The sequence below is a fragment of the Lacerta agilis genome, chromosome 12, assembly GCF_009819535.1.
Source record: "Lacerta agilis isolate rLacAgi1 chromosome 12, rLacAgi1.pri, whole genome shotgun sequence".
NCBI classification, from domain to species: Eukaryota; Metazoa; Chordata; class Lepidosauria; order Squamata; family Lacertidae; genus Lacerta; species Lacerta agilis.
In genome coordinates, this window is record NC_046323.1 from 5,158,122 (window position 1) to 5,175,156 (window position 17,035).

Below are 17,035 nucleotides of genomic sequence, written 5' to 3' on the forward strand. Positions count from 1 at the left end.
CGGGTGGAGCTGTGGCCTAAACCACAGAGCCTAGGGCTTGCTGATCAGAAGGTCAGCGGTTCAAATCCCCACGGCGGGGTGAGCTCCCGTTGCTCGGTCCCAGCTCCTGCCAACCTAGCAGTTTGAAAGCACGTCAAAGTGCAAGTAGATAAATAGGTACCACTCCGGTGGGAAGGTAAACGGCGCTTCCGTGTGCTGCTCTGGTTCGCCAGAAGCGGCTTTGTCATGCTGGCCACATGACCCGGAAGCTGTACACCGGCTCCCTTGGCCAGTAACGCGAGATGAGCGCCGCAACCCCAGAGTCGGACACGACTGGAGCTAATGGTCAGGGGTCCCTTTACCTTTAAGGGTAAATGACCCCCAATTTCATTGAGACGCCTAAAATAATACCAATGCTCAGCTTAGTCCAGAGCTCTGCAGATTGACTGCCAAGCACACAGAGGCCCCTGCAATTCCAAGAGCGCCCCCCACTGACTTATTCGCGCCATACTTTCTCTGACGAAAACCAAACTCACACATGCCTTACAAACAAATGCCAACAAAATTAAAACAATCCTAAAAATAGAACAAAGCTCATGAATAGCAGCAGACTTCAGTGCAAGGGACTGTTGAACAGTTGAAGTTTGTTGGCAGAGGTTAACTACAAATAAATACAATAAATACTATAGTGTATATATACCGGTATATATTCATTGGGTGCAGTGCACTTGAATCCTAAATATATCTAATGTTGCCAAATATATATTTCTGACAAGACACCAGCTCTATAGGTTTTCAATGAGAGACTGTTAAACAAGTAAAGCAATCCTTTTTTTGCATAAATTCAAAGGAACATTGCTTTAACAAAGCATATTTAATATGGGGGTGCATAAAAGAGGGAAATCCCATCAGATCCCATGAAAGCAGTATTAAGTAGAACACTTGGGCATCATTGTAGTATTTGTAGCATCACACCAGTCACTTATTATAGGAATAGTTATTCTTGATTTCCTCCCCCCCCCAAAAAAAGCAAATTCATTCACTGTAACGACTTTCAAGACGTTAAGGAAATCTCTCTACATAATCGGTTAATGGTGGCATGTTATGGAAATGCCTTCTCTGCTACATGTCTTAAAGTCTGCTCATTTCTCCAAAACGAGCAAATGCACGTGATATTTTAATATGCTTTAAAGAGCACAATGTGTCTCTTGGGAAATATAAGCCAACAGGTTCTTCAAACAAAACTGCAGCAGCTGAAAGAAATGCTTCACGGGTAAGTGTACAATGTGAGGACAATATTAAATGAGACTCTGGTGGAGAGATGGGTGTTCTCGCTTTTTCTAGTCAACGAGAGATCTCATTCCCAAAGCCCTCCATTCTGCAAAGCGCAACCACCATGTTTGACATCAGCAGCTGAGGATTAATGAATGATAATAATCTATATTACATATGTTTGCATGTAAAAGCCCATCTCCATGATTAGCACCCATCGCTCATCTTGTTTGGTTGTGCTGTCTGGCAGGTGCTGGGAGGCGTGAATACAGATGGATCACTTATCCCAAGCTTTAGATCAAAAAATCGGGTGGAGGTTGTCACGCTGTAGTTCCTGGTGTAGGTCTCCTGCACTGGGTAACAGTCCTTGACAGTGTATACGCCAACCCAGGTTTCAACTGCAACAAAGCACACAAAGTATGAGTTTCTATGGGGAAAGCATAGATAATTTTCTTTTTTTTCTTTTTTCTTTAGTAAGAATTTATTGGGTTTTAACAGTAAAAATACACAAAAAACAAATACAGACACTACATAAACTACACAAAATAGACACAAACAAAACAATTATTTACTTCTCCTCATCTTCTTTATAATCCTAAGCTTGGGACTTCCTCGCATCCTCTCTTTTGCGTTCATTTCTAATCTTCTTTAGTAACTTTGTAACATTGTAAAATCTACTTTCTTACATCTAATCTTAATTTAACAATCATAGTCAAAATATCTTAAGTTTTAAATCTTATTCTTATCTAATAAAACATCAGATTCCACATCTTAACTTCTTATATCCTCTTTTCACTTAACTTTGTTATGCTGTAACCTATACTTTCCTGATTCCAATTTCAGATATATAAAAAACATTGCATCTTAACAAATACCTAAATATTTCTTCCATTCTCATAAACCGTTTTCCCTCTGGTGTCAGAGTACCGTAGTCAGCCTTCATAATAATATCCCCATTAATTCCTACTTTCGGGTAAAGTAGGTAAAGTAGCATAGATAATTTTCAAGTTTTCATTAGGCCAGCAAGAAGAAGTCATTTCCCCCCAATGAAGAGTTAATACTACAATCGTCAAGCCCATTTGGTCTGGAAATAACTCCCATCAGTTTCTGTGGGATTGCTTTGCAGTAATCCTTGGGAGGACTTTAGTCCCAAAAGATAGAGACTTGCTTTAAATTCAAGCTGTTTTTCAACTTAAAAGTCAATGCTAATTCAGCTCTTCTTGGATCTGCTGAGGATTATCCACTTAAATTGCTTAACCAGGACAACCAAAACCCTGGTTACACGCAGGCATTGGCGCTCAGAGATTCGGGTGTGCCCCAAAATGCTATCTTCTCATGGCTACTTGTTGTGTTGTTGTTTAGTCGTGTCTGACTCTTCGTGACACCATGGACCAGAGCACGCCAGGCATGCCTGTCTTTCACTGCCACCCGCAGTTTGGTCAGACTCATGTTGGTAGCCTCATGTTGGCTACTTACAACATATAAAATCATTTTAAACCATATCAAATGTCAAACAATACACCAATAACAACAACAACAACAACAACAAATTTCCCTTCTGTGATCCATTTCCATCAGCCAGCCTCTCTCTCTCTCAAAAAAAGAGAAAAGGCCCCTCCCAATTAATTTATTAACCAAAGCATGCTTACATTTCCTAGCTGGTTTTCTGTCAGACCATTCCTGTACCATAATTTGGTCCCCAGGCCCTCCAATGTAGTTCTGATCTTCGTAGGTTGAGTTGTCGGGAATATCGTAAGGATCCCAAGGCTCAGTCAAGGCAATCTTGGAACACAGCTTTGTCACTTGCTCAATCTGGAACATCACCATGTCTTTATAGAGGTAGATATATTCAAAAAATCTGAAAGGGGCAGACCAAGAGCAAAGGTAATATCTGTGAATTCTTGGGTGTACATCACTATGCGACAGATTGTGCATCTCAACCCCAGAGGTTTAAACTGGCTCATGGGAGCCCTTAGGACTGTAGTTCTTGGGAGGAAAGGGATTTGAAATAGGAGAGTTTAAACACCATTGACAAACTACAAATCCAAGGAGTCTTGGGTAAACCCATGGACCAGCCAGATGGGTGTGGTATAAATATCAAATTAATGTAAAATGCTCTGTGAGATTCACCTGAAAAGAAGTACATAACTGCTTTCAATATATACATAACATTATCTGTTAATAACGCTTCCAAAAATATTCAAAGGCAACTGCTGCCTAAACACGCGGACTTCCTTTCCTATTATAGACTGGCTAAAAATACATTTCTATTTCAAAGAAACAAAAAGTCTAGTTTTAATTGTATTAAGGAAGCAGGTGTGAGTAAAAATCAAGAATGACACATTTATTTTTCACCCAAGGACAGGCCCAAGATATAATAGCAAGGGGGACAAGACCTGTAAATAATATTGGTTTACAAATATAGCCTGTCACTGTTACAAGTTCTCTCTTGGTCAGGAAAAGGTCAGTGAACCTACTGAGCGTGTTTAGATAACCCTAAGCAGATTTAAAGCACACTTTTATTAGTTTCTAGATGACATGAATTCAAAAGCAAGTCAGGTGAAACCTAAAGAGTGGGACATGAATTGGACAGATGCAATTTTAAGCCTAAATAGTAGCAGGAAACTAGAAGGAATTGTCAGTACAGTGGGGCACAATGAAGGAAAAGTTCAAAGACCTGCTCTTGGAATATCCGGTTGCAAAAACCCAGTATATTTTAAGACTGCTCTTTTGGCTACTTTTTAGTATCTCCTAATAAAGAAAATTGCCTCCCCACTCTAACAACGTGTATTTAGGCTTGGAGAAAATCAGAAAGAAAGAAAAGATTTGGAGCTCACTCTGATTCTTTGCTCTTGGACTTCGATGTAACAAACAGCCATGCATCCTGAGTGCCCCACTCTGTTCCATGGAAGTGCTCACAACGGCAGATTTAATAAATGTAGTTTTCTGTGGCAGTACTCTTTCCACACTTACCGTTTTATTGTGGTACAGTTGCTGTTTGAGCCAACATTCGAAAGAGCGAATTTGCAGCTGATTGCCTGCCCCTTTTGTAGCAGTCTGCTGTTATTAGAGTGTGGTGTTTTCCCTTACATGCCTTCGTGCTCCTTTAGTCCACAAATGTCCGAGTTATAAGCATGTCCATGGAAATAAGACTTTCATTTCTTTTTTTTATTACAGTGGTACCTTGGTTGTACAGTGGTACCTTGGGACGCGGACGGCGCTGTGGGTTAAGCCACTGTGCCGCTTGGGCTTGCCGATCGGAAGGTTGGCGGTTCGAATCCCCGCGATGGGGTGAGCTCCCGTTGCTCAGTCCCAGCTCCTGCCAACCTAGCAGTTCAAAAGCACACAGTGCAAGTAGATAAATAGGTACCGCTCCAGCGGGAAGGTAAACGGTGTTTCCATGCACTGCTCTGGTTCGCCAAAAGCGGCTTAGTCATGCTGGCCACATGACCTGGGAAAACTGTCTGTGGAAGCGGACAAACGCTGGTTCCCTCGGCCTTTAAAGCGAGATGAGTGCCGCAACCCCAGAGTCGTTCACGACTGGACTTAATTGTCAGGGGTCCCTTTACTTTGGTAATCAAACAGCTTAGCTCCTGAACAAATTGGTTCCTGAACACCGCAAACCCAGAAGTGAGTGTTCCGGTTTGTGAATGTTTTCTGGAAGCCAAACGTCAGACGTGGCTTCCGATTGAGTGCAGGAAACTCCTGCAGCCAATCGGAAGCTGCGCCTTGGTTTCCGAACTATGTCGGGAATCGAACGGACTCCCAGAACGGATTAAATTTGGGGATCAAGGTACCACAGCATTATGAATACTTAGTGTTGCAGAATTCTAATCTTGTGGGAGCATAGGAGATGAGGATAACTCTGTGCCCACCCAAGTTATGGTAAACCTGGTTACTGTGCTGAAATTTTGTCTTCAGCTAGAGACTGCTATCGTGGGCAATATTTGGATTCAGTGCCATTGCCTTCACCTGCCACTCATCTCCTCTGAACTGGGCTTGCAAATTGGCAGGGAAATGGTGCAACAGAGTCCCCACATAAACCATGACCTATGTTTGTGCACATGCCAGACAAATGAAAATATTGATGATCCATTCCGGATCTTCCACAAATATCAGAATTTTTGTGGTAGAAGAAGCAGAAGAAGTGGGGGTTTCACCGTACATTGTTCTCAATGCCCCTTCCACCATCTCCATTCCTATTGTCACAGATTGGCTACACATGTGCCCTGCTTCAGCTCAGAGGCAGCCATATTCTCAGGTTCAAGAGAAAAGGGTTGAAGCACAGCTGTTAGGCCCCCATAGCACAGAATCCTCTAACTACCTTCAAGCCAACTTCATAAGCAAGATAAATGGTAAAATGGAGAGTTGGGGAATTAAACAACAAGTCAAGTAGAGGAAATTGGGCTGTAGACAGAGCTACAGGGTGAGGAAAAGCAAGGGAGACTTCTATTGTCCAGTCCTACCCAACAAGGTACAGTCAAATCTGATACAGCCCCACCAGAGTGTGTAACTCTAGAAAGCCTATTTTGAGCAAGTGAAGGTTGTTGAATACCAGATTTAATGGTTTCCATCCAGTGATACTTAACAGTTTTACTCATTCATGTGTACCACACAATACACAATACACTTCATGGGCCTCAGCTGCAGACTAGGTTTTCTGATAATCATCAATATTATTTTTCCACCTCTGCCTGAAGAGTTGAGCACCTCTTTTGAGGTTTCTTTCTAACAGATACTACGGGAAAGGCCATCTCTGTATCTTTCTCTTGAGCTCTTTTCGGAGAACCTGGCGCCTTCGGAATCCTCACTCCAGATTCAATTTCAGACACATTCCTCCTATCTCCCATATTTCCCACTTCAATCAAAAGACCGCAGGCAACCTTTAAGGATCTCACTCTAGGTCTTCCAACACCTGCTACTATTTACCGCCTCCAGTTCACCACCCTTTCCAGGGAGCGTTCAAAAATCTATATTTACTGTGCTCCCTCTCCAAATGTAAGGCGAAGACCATTGACTATAATCCCACCAATCAAACCATCCTAAAGCAAAATGCAAATCTGAAGACTAGGTAATTTGAATCAATTGGTTCAATCGATTTTGGATTATGCTGTTATTAAACAGAGTTAAAAGTTAAGAGTGCCGGAAATAAGATCAATCTATTTTTAAAAATCATGAAGAGTGCAGCTCTCTGTAGAGGTTTGGAGCTTTCATGGTTAACAAGCTCAACCAGGTCGTCCCACCCACAAGAGGAAGACTCTGTGTAATGTGATACTTGTTGTTTCTGTATCTTTTTCTTTCGTTTTTGGCCGGAGAAAGGAGAAGGCAAAATGTCTTGTGTCTCTCCTGGGATGTAATTTATGCCTTGTAAATAAAGCTTCTAGATTAGAAAAGAAGCTGGACTCTGTTGTTTGTAATTGCTGGCATGCACACACACCGTTGCACGAGAAGATGCTCTGTGGATGGCACAGGAGAAGCAAGTGAGAATGTACAGCAGGAAAACGCAGAAGGAAGCTTACTGGACTCCATTTGTGTGCGAAGTTGGTTTTGGGGCTTTTCCAACAATCCAAAAGCCCAGACTCCCAATACGCAGTGTGTCCTGAGCGTAGCTTGGGGTGGCTAACTTGTTTGGCCTGAAAGTTGCATTCTCCTTCGGAGGGCTGCATGCCAGCAGTGGGTACTGCTACATTCTTCCATGCATTGTGCCAATCACTTCTCCTACCTAGGCAGTTATCTTTCCACAAGGGCCAACACTGATGCTGAAATCCAGCATCGCCTGAGCTCTGCTAGTGTGGCTTTCTCCCGATTGAATTGCAGTGTTTGAGGACCGGGACATTCGAAGGGAAACCAAAATGCTTGTTTACAAAGCTACTGTACTACCAACCTTACTGTATGCTTGTGAAACATGGAGCACTTATAAATGCCATCTCCAACCCCTCGAAAGATTCCATTAACGGTGTCTCCGACCTTTTTTACACATCACTTGGGAAGACAGGCAAACTAATATCAGTGTACTGGAAGAAGCAAAGATCACCAGTGTCAAAGCAATGATTCTTCAACATCAGCTACGTTGGACTGGTCATGTTGTGCGGGTGCCTGATGATCATCTTCCAAAGCAACTACTCTATTCCAAACTTAAAAAATGGAAAGCGTAATGCTGGTGGTCAACAAAAGAGGTTTAAAGACCGTCTCAAGGCAAATATTAAAAAATGTAGTATAAAGACTGACAACTGGGAAACACTGGCCTGCGAGCGCTCCAATTGGAGAACAGCCTTTACCAAAGGTGTCATGGGCTTTGAAGACACTCGAACTCAGGACGCAAGGGAGAAACGTGCTAAGAGGAAGGCACGCTTGGCATTTTCAGGTAGTTTTCGATCCGGAGAATAATTGATGAAGACTGTATCACTTCGGGCTTGCCGATCAGGTCGGTGGTTTGAATCCCCGCGACGGGGTGAGCTCCCTTTGCTCGGTCCCAGCTCCTGCCCACCTAGCAGTTCAAAAGCACGAAGTGCAAGTAGATAAATAGGTACCGCTCCGGCGGGAAGGTAAACGGCATTTCCGTGCGCTGCTCTGGTTTCGCCAGAAGCGACTTAGTCATGCTGGCCACATGACCCGGAAGCTGTACGCCGGATCCCTCAGCCAGTAAAGCGAGATGAGAGCTGCAACCCCAGAGTCGTTCGCGACTGCACCTAACGGTCAGGGGTCCCTTTACTTTTACCTTTTACTTTATCACTTCAGGCTGCAGATAGAGCTCTGTATGTTTGAATAATCCACCTCACAGACAAAAGAAACTGCACTTCAGACCTATAAAGACAAGGCAGAGGGAGAGGCTGAACCCTTCTCCCCAACATACTGTGAAGGAAATGGGAGAGCCTTCAAACATGGAACTCTACCTACAGCTTGGTAATCTTTTCCATGATTCTGCTGATTGTATAAACTGTCCCTTGGAGCTAAAGAATAATGTTTTATTCAACTGCCAAACAGTTTTAAACAGTTGGGTTCCCTCAATTCTGCACTAGCGGGGATGCTAGTATTCCATTTCCTGCTCTTTCATCGTCCTTGCCACAAACCAATTCATGTATCTCTACCAGATTATGTGCCAAGCCAAATTGACTGACGTTGGAGAAAGCAGTGCCAGAGAGCTGGCAGATCTTCCATTAAACTGTGCAGAGCTCGTCCCATCCTTGAGTGCTTAGCTGGACAATGGCCAGAATGACTCAACATCTCCCAAGATCAAAGTTTTCCAGAACTGACTAGTATAATGATCAATAATGCTGCACTTACCAAGTTACTTTTTTCCCACCCTTTCCCAAAATGAAGTGAATTAAATCTACCACCCACCTTTCAATCACTGTTTGCAAAGGTCAAGAAGGAAGTTATGCCATCAGTTCACTTCACTTCAAATCCCCCTTTGATTTCCCCGCCATTCTGGGTCTCCAACGATGGAGACTCCTTGGGTAGCCCACTTCTAGCAACCATACTACAGATCTACAATTTGGGAACCTGGTGCAAGTCGAAAGAGTGCCAATGAACGATCAGCCACTCTTAAATCATCTATTTCATTCTTGGATTGGTGTAAACCAGACATGTTCAACCGGTCGACCAAGGTCGACAGGTAGATCCCCGTTGATCCTGGTTGATCGCGGGATCCTTATTGATTGTGGGATTAAAAAAAACTGGGGAATGAATGTCTCTGCCCCCTCACTCTGTCCCTCCGTCGTGTCAAGTGGGCGGCGTTAGGCATCTTCTCTTGGCGTTTGGGAATATGATGGGTGTTTTTAGCGCTGGATGCGTAAGTTATTGACGGAGTTTTTGGTGAGCGATTTATATCATTTCCCCTTTAAAAAAGCACAACAACTCTGGTCAATCCTCAATGACAATGGGTAGATCACGGCCCATTTTGTTATACTTCCAGTAGATCACAGTCTCTTTGGAATTGGACGGGCCTGGTGTAAACAATAGTGCATTGTCTCTGGTAAGCAGAGATGGGGGTGGTGGTCACACTTCTGCAGAGCGATATTGTGATCCATGGATAACTCTCAAGGGAAAGCAGTTGAAACTGGTAGGAATTGCTACTAGTGTAGGAAGGACGGGCTTCTTCTTGACAGCTACCCGGAGGCAAAAACCGCCGAAGCACAATTGAGCAAACAATATTTCAGATGTAATCCTAAGCGGCTGAAGTTAATGTGACGTTTTCTGAACCAGAACAGTATACCTGAAGGAGAGTCTCCACCTCCCTCGTCCAGCCCGGACACTGAGGTCCAGCTCCGAGGGCCTTCTGGCGGTTCCCTCACTACGAGATGTGAGGTTACAGGAACCCAGGCAGAGGGCCTTCTCAGTGGTGGCACCCACCCTTTGGAACGCCCTCCCATAAATGTCAAGGAAACAAACAACTATCCGGCTTTTAGAAGACATCTGAAGGTAGCCCTGTTTAGGGAAGTTTGTAATATTTGATGTTTTATACTGTTTTTAATCTGTTGGGAGCCGCCCAGAGTGATGGGCGGGGTATAAATAAATTATTATTATTTTACTGTGCTTTTAATAGAGGAGAAACTATTTGCACCTTTTATAACACATCCTTAAACTTAAGCAACTTAAGAGGCACCTGCTCACACACTGTTTGTTTTGAGAGGTACCTCCTGCTCTCCAGGCATTTGCTGTTATATTTTCACTCTGCCATATGGTGCTTCCTTATCAGATCTGAAGGAGGACTGACACAAATATGCTGGGGAGGCCTGGGAGGGAGGCTAATCCTAGCCCTGACCCTTCCTGCTTCTGACCAGCCCAGGCATCCCATTCTCAAATCACCAAGTTCAACATACAGCAGTTAATTATTCCATGAAATTTAATTATGGATATATATTTTTTATAACACTCTGCTTCTAAATCTGATTTACTGTGAACTGCTTTGAGAACCATTATTGTTGGAAAGCAGTATATAAATATCGTAAAACAAACTGCTTTGAGTAGCAGAGAAATGTGCTAAATGCCATAGTCATATATTAATAAGTGTGATTGGATGGACTCAGTTCTGCATCCAATGCATTTCTAAGTATCTATTAAATTATCGGGGGGGGGGGGGAATCTGAATGGAAGAACTGTAGAAGGAAAACATGTGGGGAAGGAAGACAAGTAATATATTTCAGATTATCCTGCAAGAATTATAGGCCTCTTCCTTGTTTGCTGCCTAGGGTACCAAAGATACAAACTCAGAAGGGGGGAAATGGGCTGGTTAATATTTTAATGTGTTGACTCTGTCTCTACAATAGGTGGACTATTGTATCTGAAGAAGTGTGCATGCACACGAAACAAACTTAGTTGGTCTCTAAGGTGCTAATGGAAATAATTTTTTTTTATTTTGTTTGGACTATTGTGGTTCTAGTCAAAAGTAATGACACAAATATCTGTCACCGTCATAAATCCAAACATGGCCAAAATGGAACCATCCACACAGAGGCTTGCGGGAATCTCTTAAGTTTGAAAATAATAATAATAATAATAATAATAATAATAATAATAATAAATAGGGTTTGCGTGGGAGAATTGGGAGAAATCTAAGTGGGGTTGTGGGTAACTAAACAAAAAGCCCAATAAGTGTAGAATCTTTCCAGTCACTTAGATCTCTACTGGGTGCATGGGTAAGGGTTGATGAAATGGAGTGTCCTGGAAAGGGGCGTGGGTGGCTGGAATCCAAAACAGGAGAAACACACACACACACACACACACACACACACAAAAGATTTGCTGCAAACTGCGCTTGTCAACATCCTGTTTCACACCCTGCAAGATCTCAGCGACCCCTGTCAATGAAAACACCGCCTGCGTTTTGGGGGCTCCACAGGAACTCCTGCGCAAAGCCCTCCCCGACTTGGGAGTCTTCACGAGCCACATTCCAACGACATCCACCCAAATTCAAAAAGCCTGCAGAGAAGAAGGGCACCCCCCCCCCCTGAGAAAACACACACACACACACACACCACCCCCCAGCGTGGCCGGGGAACTTGGTGGGCTTGTGTCGTCGTTGCTTGGCCGGGAGATCACGCATCATCCACACGCTCCCATACGCAAGACAGCGGCAGGGGAGCCGAGATTGGCTGCTCGCAAGAGGATCCCCATCCCCACCCCACGGAAGGCGCGGCCAAGGGGGGGAACAGCCCTCCCCGGAGCCCGCTCGGCGCGGCAGCCACGCCTCGGTTGCCGAGGCTGCTGCGCCCCCCGAGAGCGCGCGGAGGAACCTGCGACGGGGCGCCGCGGAGAGGGGGGCGGCCGTCCGTTGCACCTACTTCTTGCAAGGGATGAGCCCCTTCTTCTCCTCCAGGATCCGCAGGCGCTGGTTCTGGCCGTCGTAGGACACGGCCGCCCGGGTGTTCCTGCCGGTGCTGTGGTCGTACACCACCGTGCGCCCTTCCCACTGCAGCGGGGCCTGGCAAGGCACGGCCGGCGGCGCGCTCGCTGCCGTCGGGGTGCCGCCAGCCAGGCTTAAGGCGCCGCCGAGAAGCAGCGTCAGCAGCAGCTTCCCCGGGAAGGCGGCCAGCGGAGCCATGTCCCTCGCCGCGCTCTCTTGCAAGGGCGCCGGGCCGCTGTGCCAGAGAGGAGAGACGGGTCGGTCTCCAAGTGCCCCTTCGGACGGCGGTGCCGGCGGGTTGGGTCGGCTTGGGAGCGAGCGCGGGGCCGAGCCTGCTGCTGCAACCAGCCGAGGGACGGCGACTGCAGAGGGAGCCCGCGGCAGCCCAAACGGGCACCGTCTCTTTACCCAACAAGCTCTCTGCTTCCTCTGCGCCAGGGAAGAAGAGAGCGCCCTTTCCACTCTCCTTCCTCGGCTTGGAAAGGCAGCAAAACGTCGCTGCCACCGTATTGCGCTTCCTAACGGCAGCGGAGTAGAAGCACATCTCGCCAAGAGAGGCTCCGTCGCTGCGCACCATTATTTTGGCACCAAAAGGGGTCCCGATACTGCGTCGGATGCAGTATTCCTAACGAAACTGAAGTGTGTTGTCTGTCTCTGCGATTAGTGGGGCGTTCCTAATTAAACGATTTTAAACACACACACCCCAACAGTAGCCTATATAATCTGGAAACCGCATATTTCCGAACCAAAACCCAAATGATGATGTTGTTGTTTCTTAAATTTGAATGTGGCCCTTCATCCGAACATCACAGAGTGGTTCACAACATTAAAATACAGAATGAGAACACAAAATACACAATAAAAACTAGAACAAAAACGAACCAAAACACCCCACTTCCCACAAACCTGTTTCAAATGACATAGATGTTGGACATGGGTGGTGGCTGTTTACCAAACAATCTAGTCCTGGAACCAGTGCTTTTGGGGGGGGGGGGCACAGGGGTACGCATACCCCTAAACATATTGTGAATCTAAGTTTGGCCTCATTGAGGGGCAGTATTTCAATATGAGTAGGAAAATGGGAGCACCTCTAAGCATCTCTTAAGAAAAAAAGCACTGTCTGGAACCAAACTCAATTTTGCCACTGAACAATATTTTTTTTGGCAGTAAAGCCCCTAGGACTTCTTTCAAAATAAACAGAGATCATGCTTATATTTTTTGAGGGAAGAGTTCTGGTTCAGTAGAACAATAGCATGTCTGCTTTACCTGCAGAACGTCCCGGTTTCAGTGCCCAGCACTTGCAGGTAAGTCTGAGAATGCCCCGTCTGAAACTCTGGAAATCCACTTTCTGCCACTATAGTCCTGTGGTTCCCAAACTTCTTTCTTGTTGCGGCCATATTTTGAGAATAAAAATTTGCTCCCCCATTTTTTTATTCCAAGAAACACATTGGAAAACAAAAAGAAACAACTCCTAGCAGTGCTTGATTTATAACACAGAACACAACTGCTTTATAATATGACCATGGGAAAACCCAGAAAGTATAAAACAATGCAGCTATATAAGAACATGTACCTTTCTCAATATATGATGATAAACATACGCACCTTAAGTATGTGTACTAACTAATTTGAGACAAACTCATCTCATCAACACAAAGAAGTCTTTCTCTTTTCTGATCTCTCATATTTGTCAGAATTGAAAATCCCTGTTCTCAGCAATATGTCTTGAAGAATTGTAGAGTAATAACCACTCTTGGAGAATGGTGTGGATACAGTTTATGGTTGTGCATCCAGTGTGGCATGCCACACCCTTTGAGAACCACTGCTAGAGATAATCCTTAGCTAGGTGGACCCATGATATACAGCAGTTTCCTGTGCTCTGTGTTTGGGATCCGACTCTAGTCTATGAATACCAAGCCCAGAGGGCTTGCAGTAGTCTACTGTAGCCAACACAACCAAGTCTAAGACATTTATTATGGCATAACCTTTCCTGGACCAGAGTGTGCTTCGTCAGATGCATGAAATGTTATACAGTACTAAGTTGCAGCTATATAAACAGATCGAAGGGGTGGGGAATATTAAAAAGTGAGGTCAGAAGAAAAGATAGATGATATTTACATCAATTAACAGTGGGAATCCACAAAATGTTAACGGGTGTACTGCCATTGTTAACCCATACAATACTATTCTTACTACAGCTAGTACTTTGTACTCATAGTACTTGACAGTACAATGACATATGGGAAGTACTAGTGCAGCAATGGAGTACCTGTAGTCCCCAGGTGTGTTGTTGGACTTCAACTCCCATCAGCCTCAGCCAGCATAACCAGTGACAGCAAATGGGTGCTAGACCCTAGCAATATCTAAAGGGTCACACATGAATATAACCTCTTGACCAAACCCCACTTCTGGTCACATGTAGAGGAAGTCTGTCCCAGCCTAGGAGGAAACAGGAAGTTCCGACTGGCTGGTCCATACATCCTCTTTTTATGTCCACTCTAGGGATGTTGTACTCGACTGCTCTGTGTTTCACATCCCACAAATATGAATATGAATCCAGACAATTTGATAAGCATATCTATCTCACCATATTGAATAATACAAATGAATAAAAATCAAATGTGACATGGCCGAAATAATTGTGTTTTACATCACTAGTGACGTCACTGGCATTATCCAATAGGTGCCTGCCTATAGCAACTAGTACACCCTTCTAGTCCAGCAGCGCTTGTGTTGTGGAGTGCCAGTTTCTCCTTTCCCCCAAGTACTACTCTCAGGAGCACTATTCTTTCTTTCTTTCTTTCTTTCTTTCTTTCTTTCTTTCTTTCTTTCTTTCTTTCTTTCTTTCTTTCTTTCTAAAGAGCTGCATTAATAAAGGATACATCTTCATAGAACACTACTGTGAACTTATGGATGCTCTGCCGAGGTCCCTGATAACTGTACTGCAAGGATTGGGACTCCTTGCCTGACCCAGGGTCCGAAGATAGTCTGCGGGTGCCTTCAGAGTGAGAGTCTGTTTCTGGCAGAAGGCTGGCCCTCCTTGGGTGTGAGATGGTGGGGAGAAGTGATTGTGACTTGGTGGGTTTTGTAGACTTTCATAGAACCACAGAATTTTATAGTTGGAAGGGATCTGGTCCAACCCTCTGCAATGCAGAAATCTCAGCTAAAGCATGCATGGCAGGTGGGCATCCAAGCTCTGCTTAAGAACACCCAGTGTTTAGTAACACTGTTCCATCCAAATTCTTTCTGAAATATTTGGTTGTGGAATGAGGGAATGAGAATGAATGAATGAATGAATGTATCTGAAGAAGTGTGCATGCACACGAAAGCTCATACCAGGAACAAACTCAGTTGGTCTCTAAGGTGCTACTGGAAAGAATTTTTGATTTTGTTTTGACTATGGCAGACCAACACGGCTACCCACCTGTAACTGAATGAATCTTTATTTGTGTCAGCCATCGGTCATAGCAATAAAACAACAATACAATATACAAAGATTAGAAATAAAAAGTCAATTATATAAAATACATTTTGGGGTTTCAAATCAATAGTCAAATGGTGGGTCTTATTCTGATTGCCCCAGATTGGTTGTGGTAGATTTTGTTGGTGTTGTTTTCATAATGTGTTTGGGATAAGTTTAGATAGGAAGAGACATGTGTGATGTTACCTCAGTTTCTGTGATCATGGACAGAGGAAGATCCAGCCATGGGAAGTGATAGGTTACCATGGAAGAGGAGGAGAAGGCTATTTATGTCTTGTTCTTCACTCCCATTCCTCCCATGGACAGGTTCCTGGTTACTTGTAAGATAACACCACCGTTATCCATGATTTAGTGCCAGTCTGGTGTGTATTACTGAGACCTGTGTGGGCGAGCATGGACAAAATGATCAGACCCAACTGTGCCCACCTGGATACTTGGTGCAGCATCAGCACAGGCTGGTGGGATGGAGGGAGGAGTTGCCATGGCCCCCAGGATTTCTATCACCAAGGAATTTTTCTGTCTTGGAGCTGGCTTTGAGGGCACATCCTGGGCCTGATATTGGGCCCAGGAGAAAGGAGACTAGGACTGCTGCTGGTGTGCTGTCCATCCTGCACCTTCTCTGACCAATGCCCTGGAGGTGTTGTTGAGTGTGGTGTTGGAGGAACCCAGAACAATATTCCTGGGTGATTTCAACATCCATGCTGAGGCTGCCTCTATTGTTCTGGCTCAGGATTTCATGGCCTCCAGTCTGTGACACAGCTGGGTGCAAGTTGATTTTTGCTCCAGAAGGAGGATTATCCTTACCTTGTCATGGGACTAAATTGGACTTGGTTACCCTGAGGGATGGTTACCTTTGGGTGAGGGGCAAAGAGAGTGTCACCCTGTTATTCTTACTTGACTTTTGATACCATTCACCATGGTACCCTTCTGAGATGACTTGGTGGGTTAGGTATTAGAAGCACTGTTTTACAGTGCTTCCAATCCCGCCTCCAGGGTTGGTTTCAGTGAATAGCATTGGGTGATTGTCTTTCAGCCCCACTGGCAGTTGTGTTGTGTGGTGCTGCAGGGTGCCATCTTGTTCCCAAAGCTGTTTAATATCTATATGAAACCTCTAAGAGGAGTCATTATGATATCTGAGGGCAAGGTGTCGTCAGAACGCTGGTGATACCCATTCTCTACTTGTCTGGAACATATGAATCAAGAGAGGCTGTGCAAACCCTGAACCAGTGTCTGGTCTCAACGGTGGGCTGGATGACGTCCAAGAAACTAAATCTGAACCCTCGCAAGGTAGAGGTGCTGTTGGTGGGTTGTCCTGAGTCTGGGTAATTGGCCAATTGCCTGATAATTGTGCTGATAACCTCCGAGCTGGTGTATTGCAATACACTCTGTGTGGGGCTGCCCGTGATGGTGGCCCAGAATCTGTAAATAATGCAGTATGCAATGGCTCAACTACCCTCTGGGGCAGGATGTCGCCAACATGCTGCCCCATGGTTTAAAAAATTGCACTGGCTGCCAATTAGCTAGTGTGCTAGGTTCAAGGTGCTGGTTTTGATGTATAAAGCCCAACACAGCTTGGGACCAGGATGCCTGAAGGATGAAAGACTCCTTATGTCTACCTAATAAATCACTGCACTTTGCAGGTGAGGGCTTCCTACAGATGCCACCTTATCAGGAGGTCTTTCCAACCCCACATAGGAATTGGGCCTTGAATACTGGACAAGTGTCTCTTTAGTCTTTTCAGCACATACTGAAGACCTTCCTCTTCAACGAGCGTATTAAGCTGAGATCTTTACCAGTCTGGATCTCTATTGGAATTGCTTCTAATGTGTTTTAAATGTGTTTTTATTGTTCTATCAATTCTTGATTGCCACCCTGGGCTCCTTTGGGAGGAGAGGTGAGATATAAATTTAGCAAATCAATCAATCAATAAAATTCAGTGTGACAAGAAGCAGCGATTG

General features: G+C 44.7%; 1 protein-coding gene across 1 annotated transcript; it reads right to left on the bottom strand.

Moving 5' to 3' along the window:
• Positions 1–478: 478 nt before the first annotated feature.
• On the bottom strand, positions 479–11,905 carry EPDR1 (ependymin related 1). Its single transcript, XM_033165702.1, has 3 exons — positions 11,535–11,905; positions 2,901–3,109; positions 479–1,649 (listed from the first exon to the last, which is right to left on the bottom strand). Exons 1-3 carry the CDS (start codon positions 11,792–11,794, stop codon positions 1,459–1,461), a joined length of 660 nt encoding a protein of 219 aa, XP_033021593.1. The 5' UTR covers positions 11,795–11,905; the 3' UTR covers positions 479–1,458.
• Positions 11,906–17,035: the final 5,130 nt, after the last annotated feature.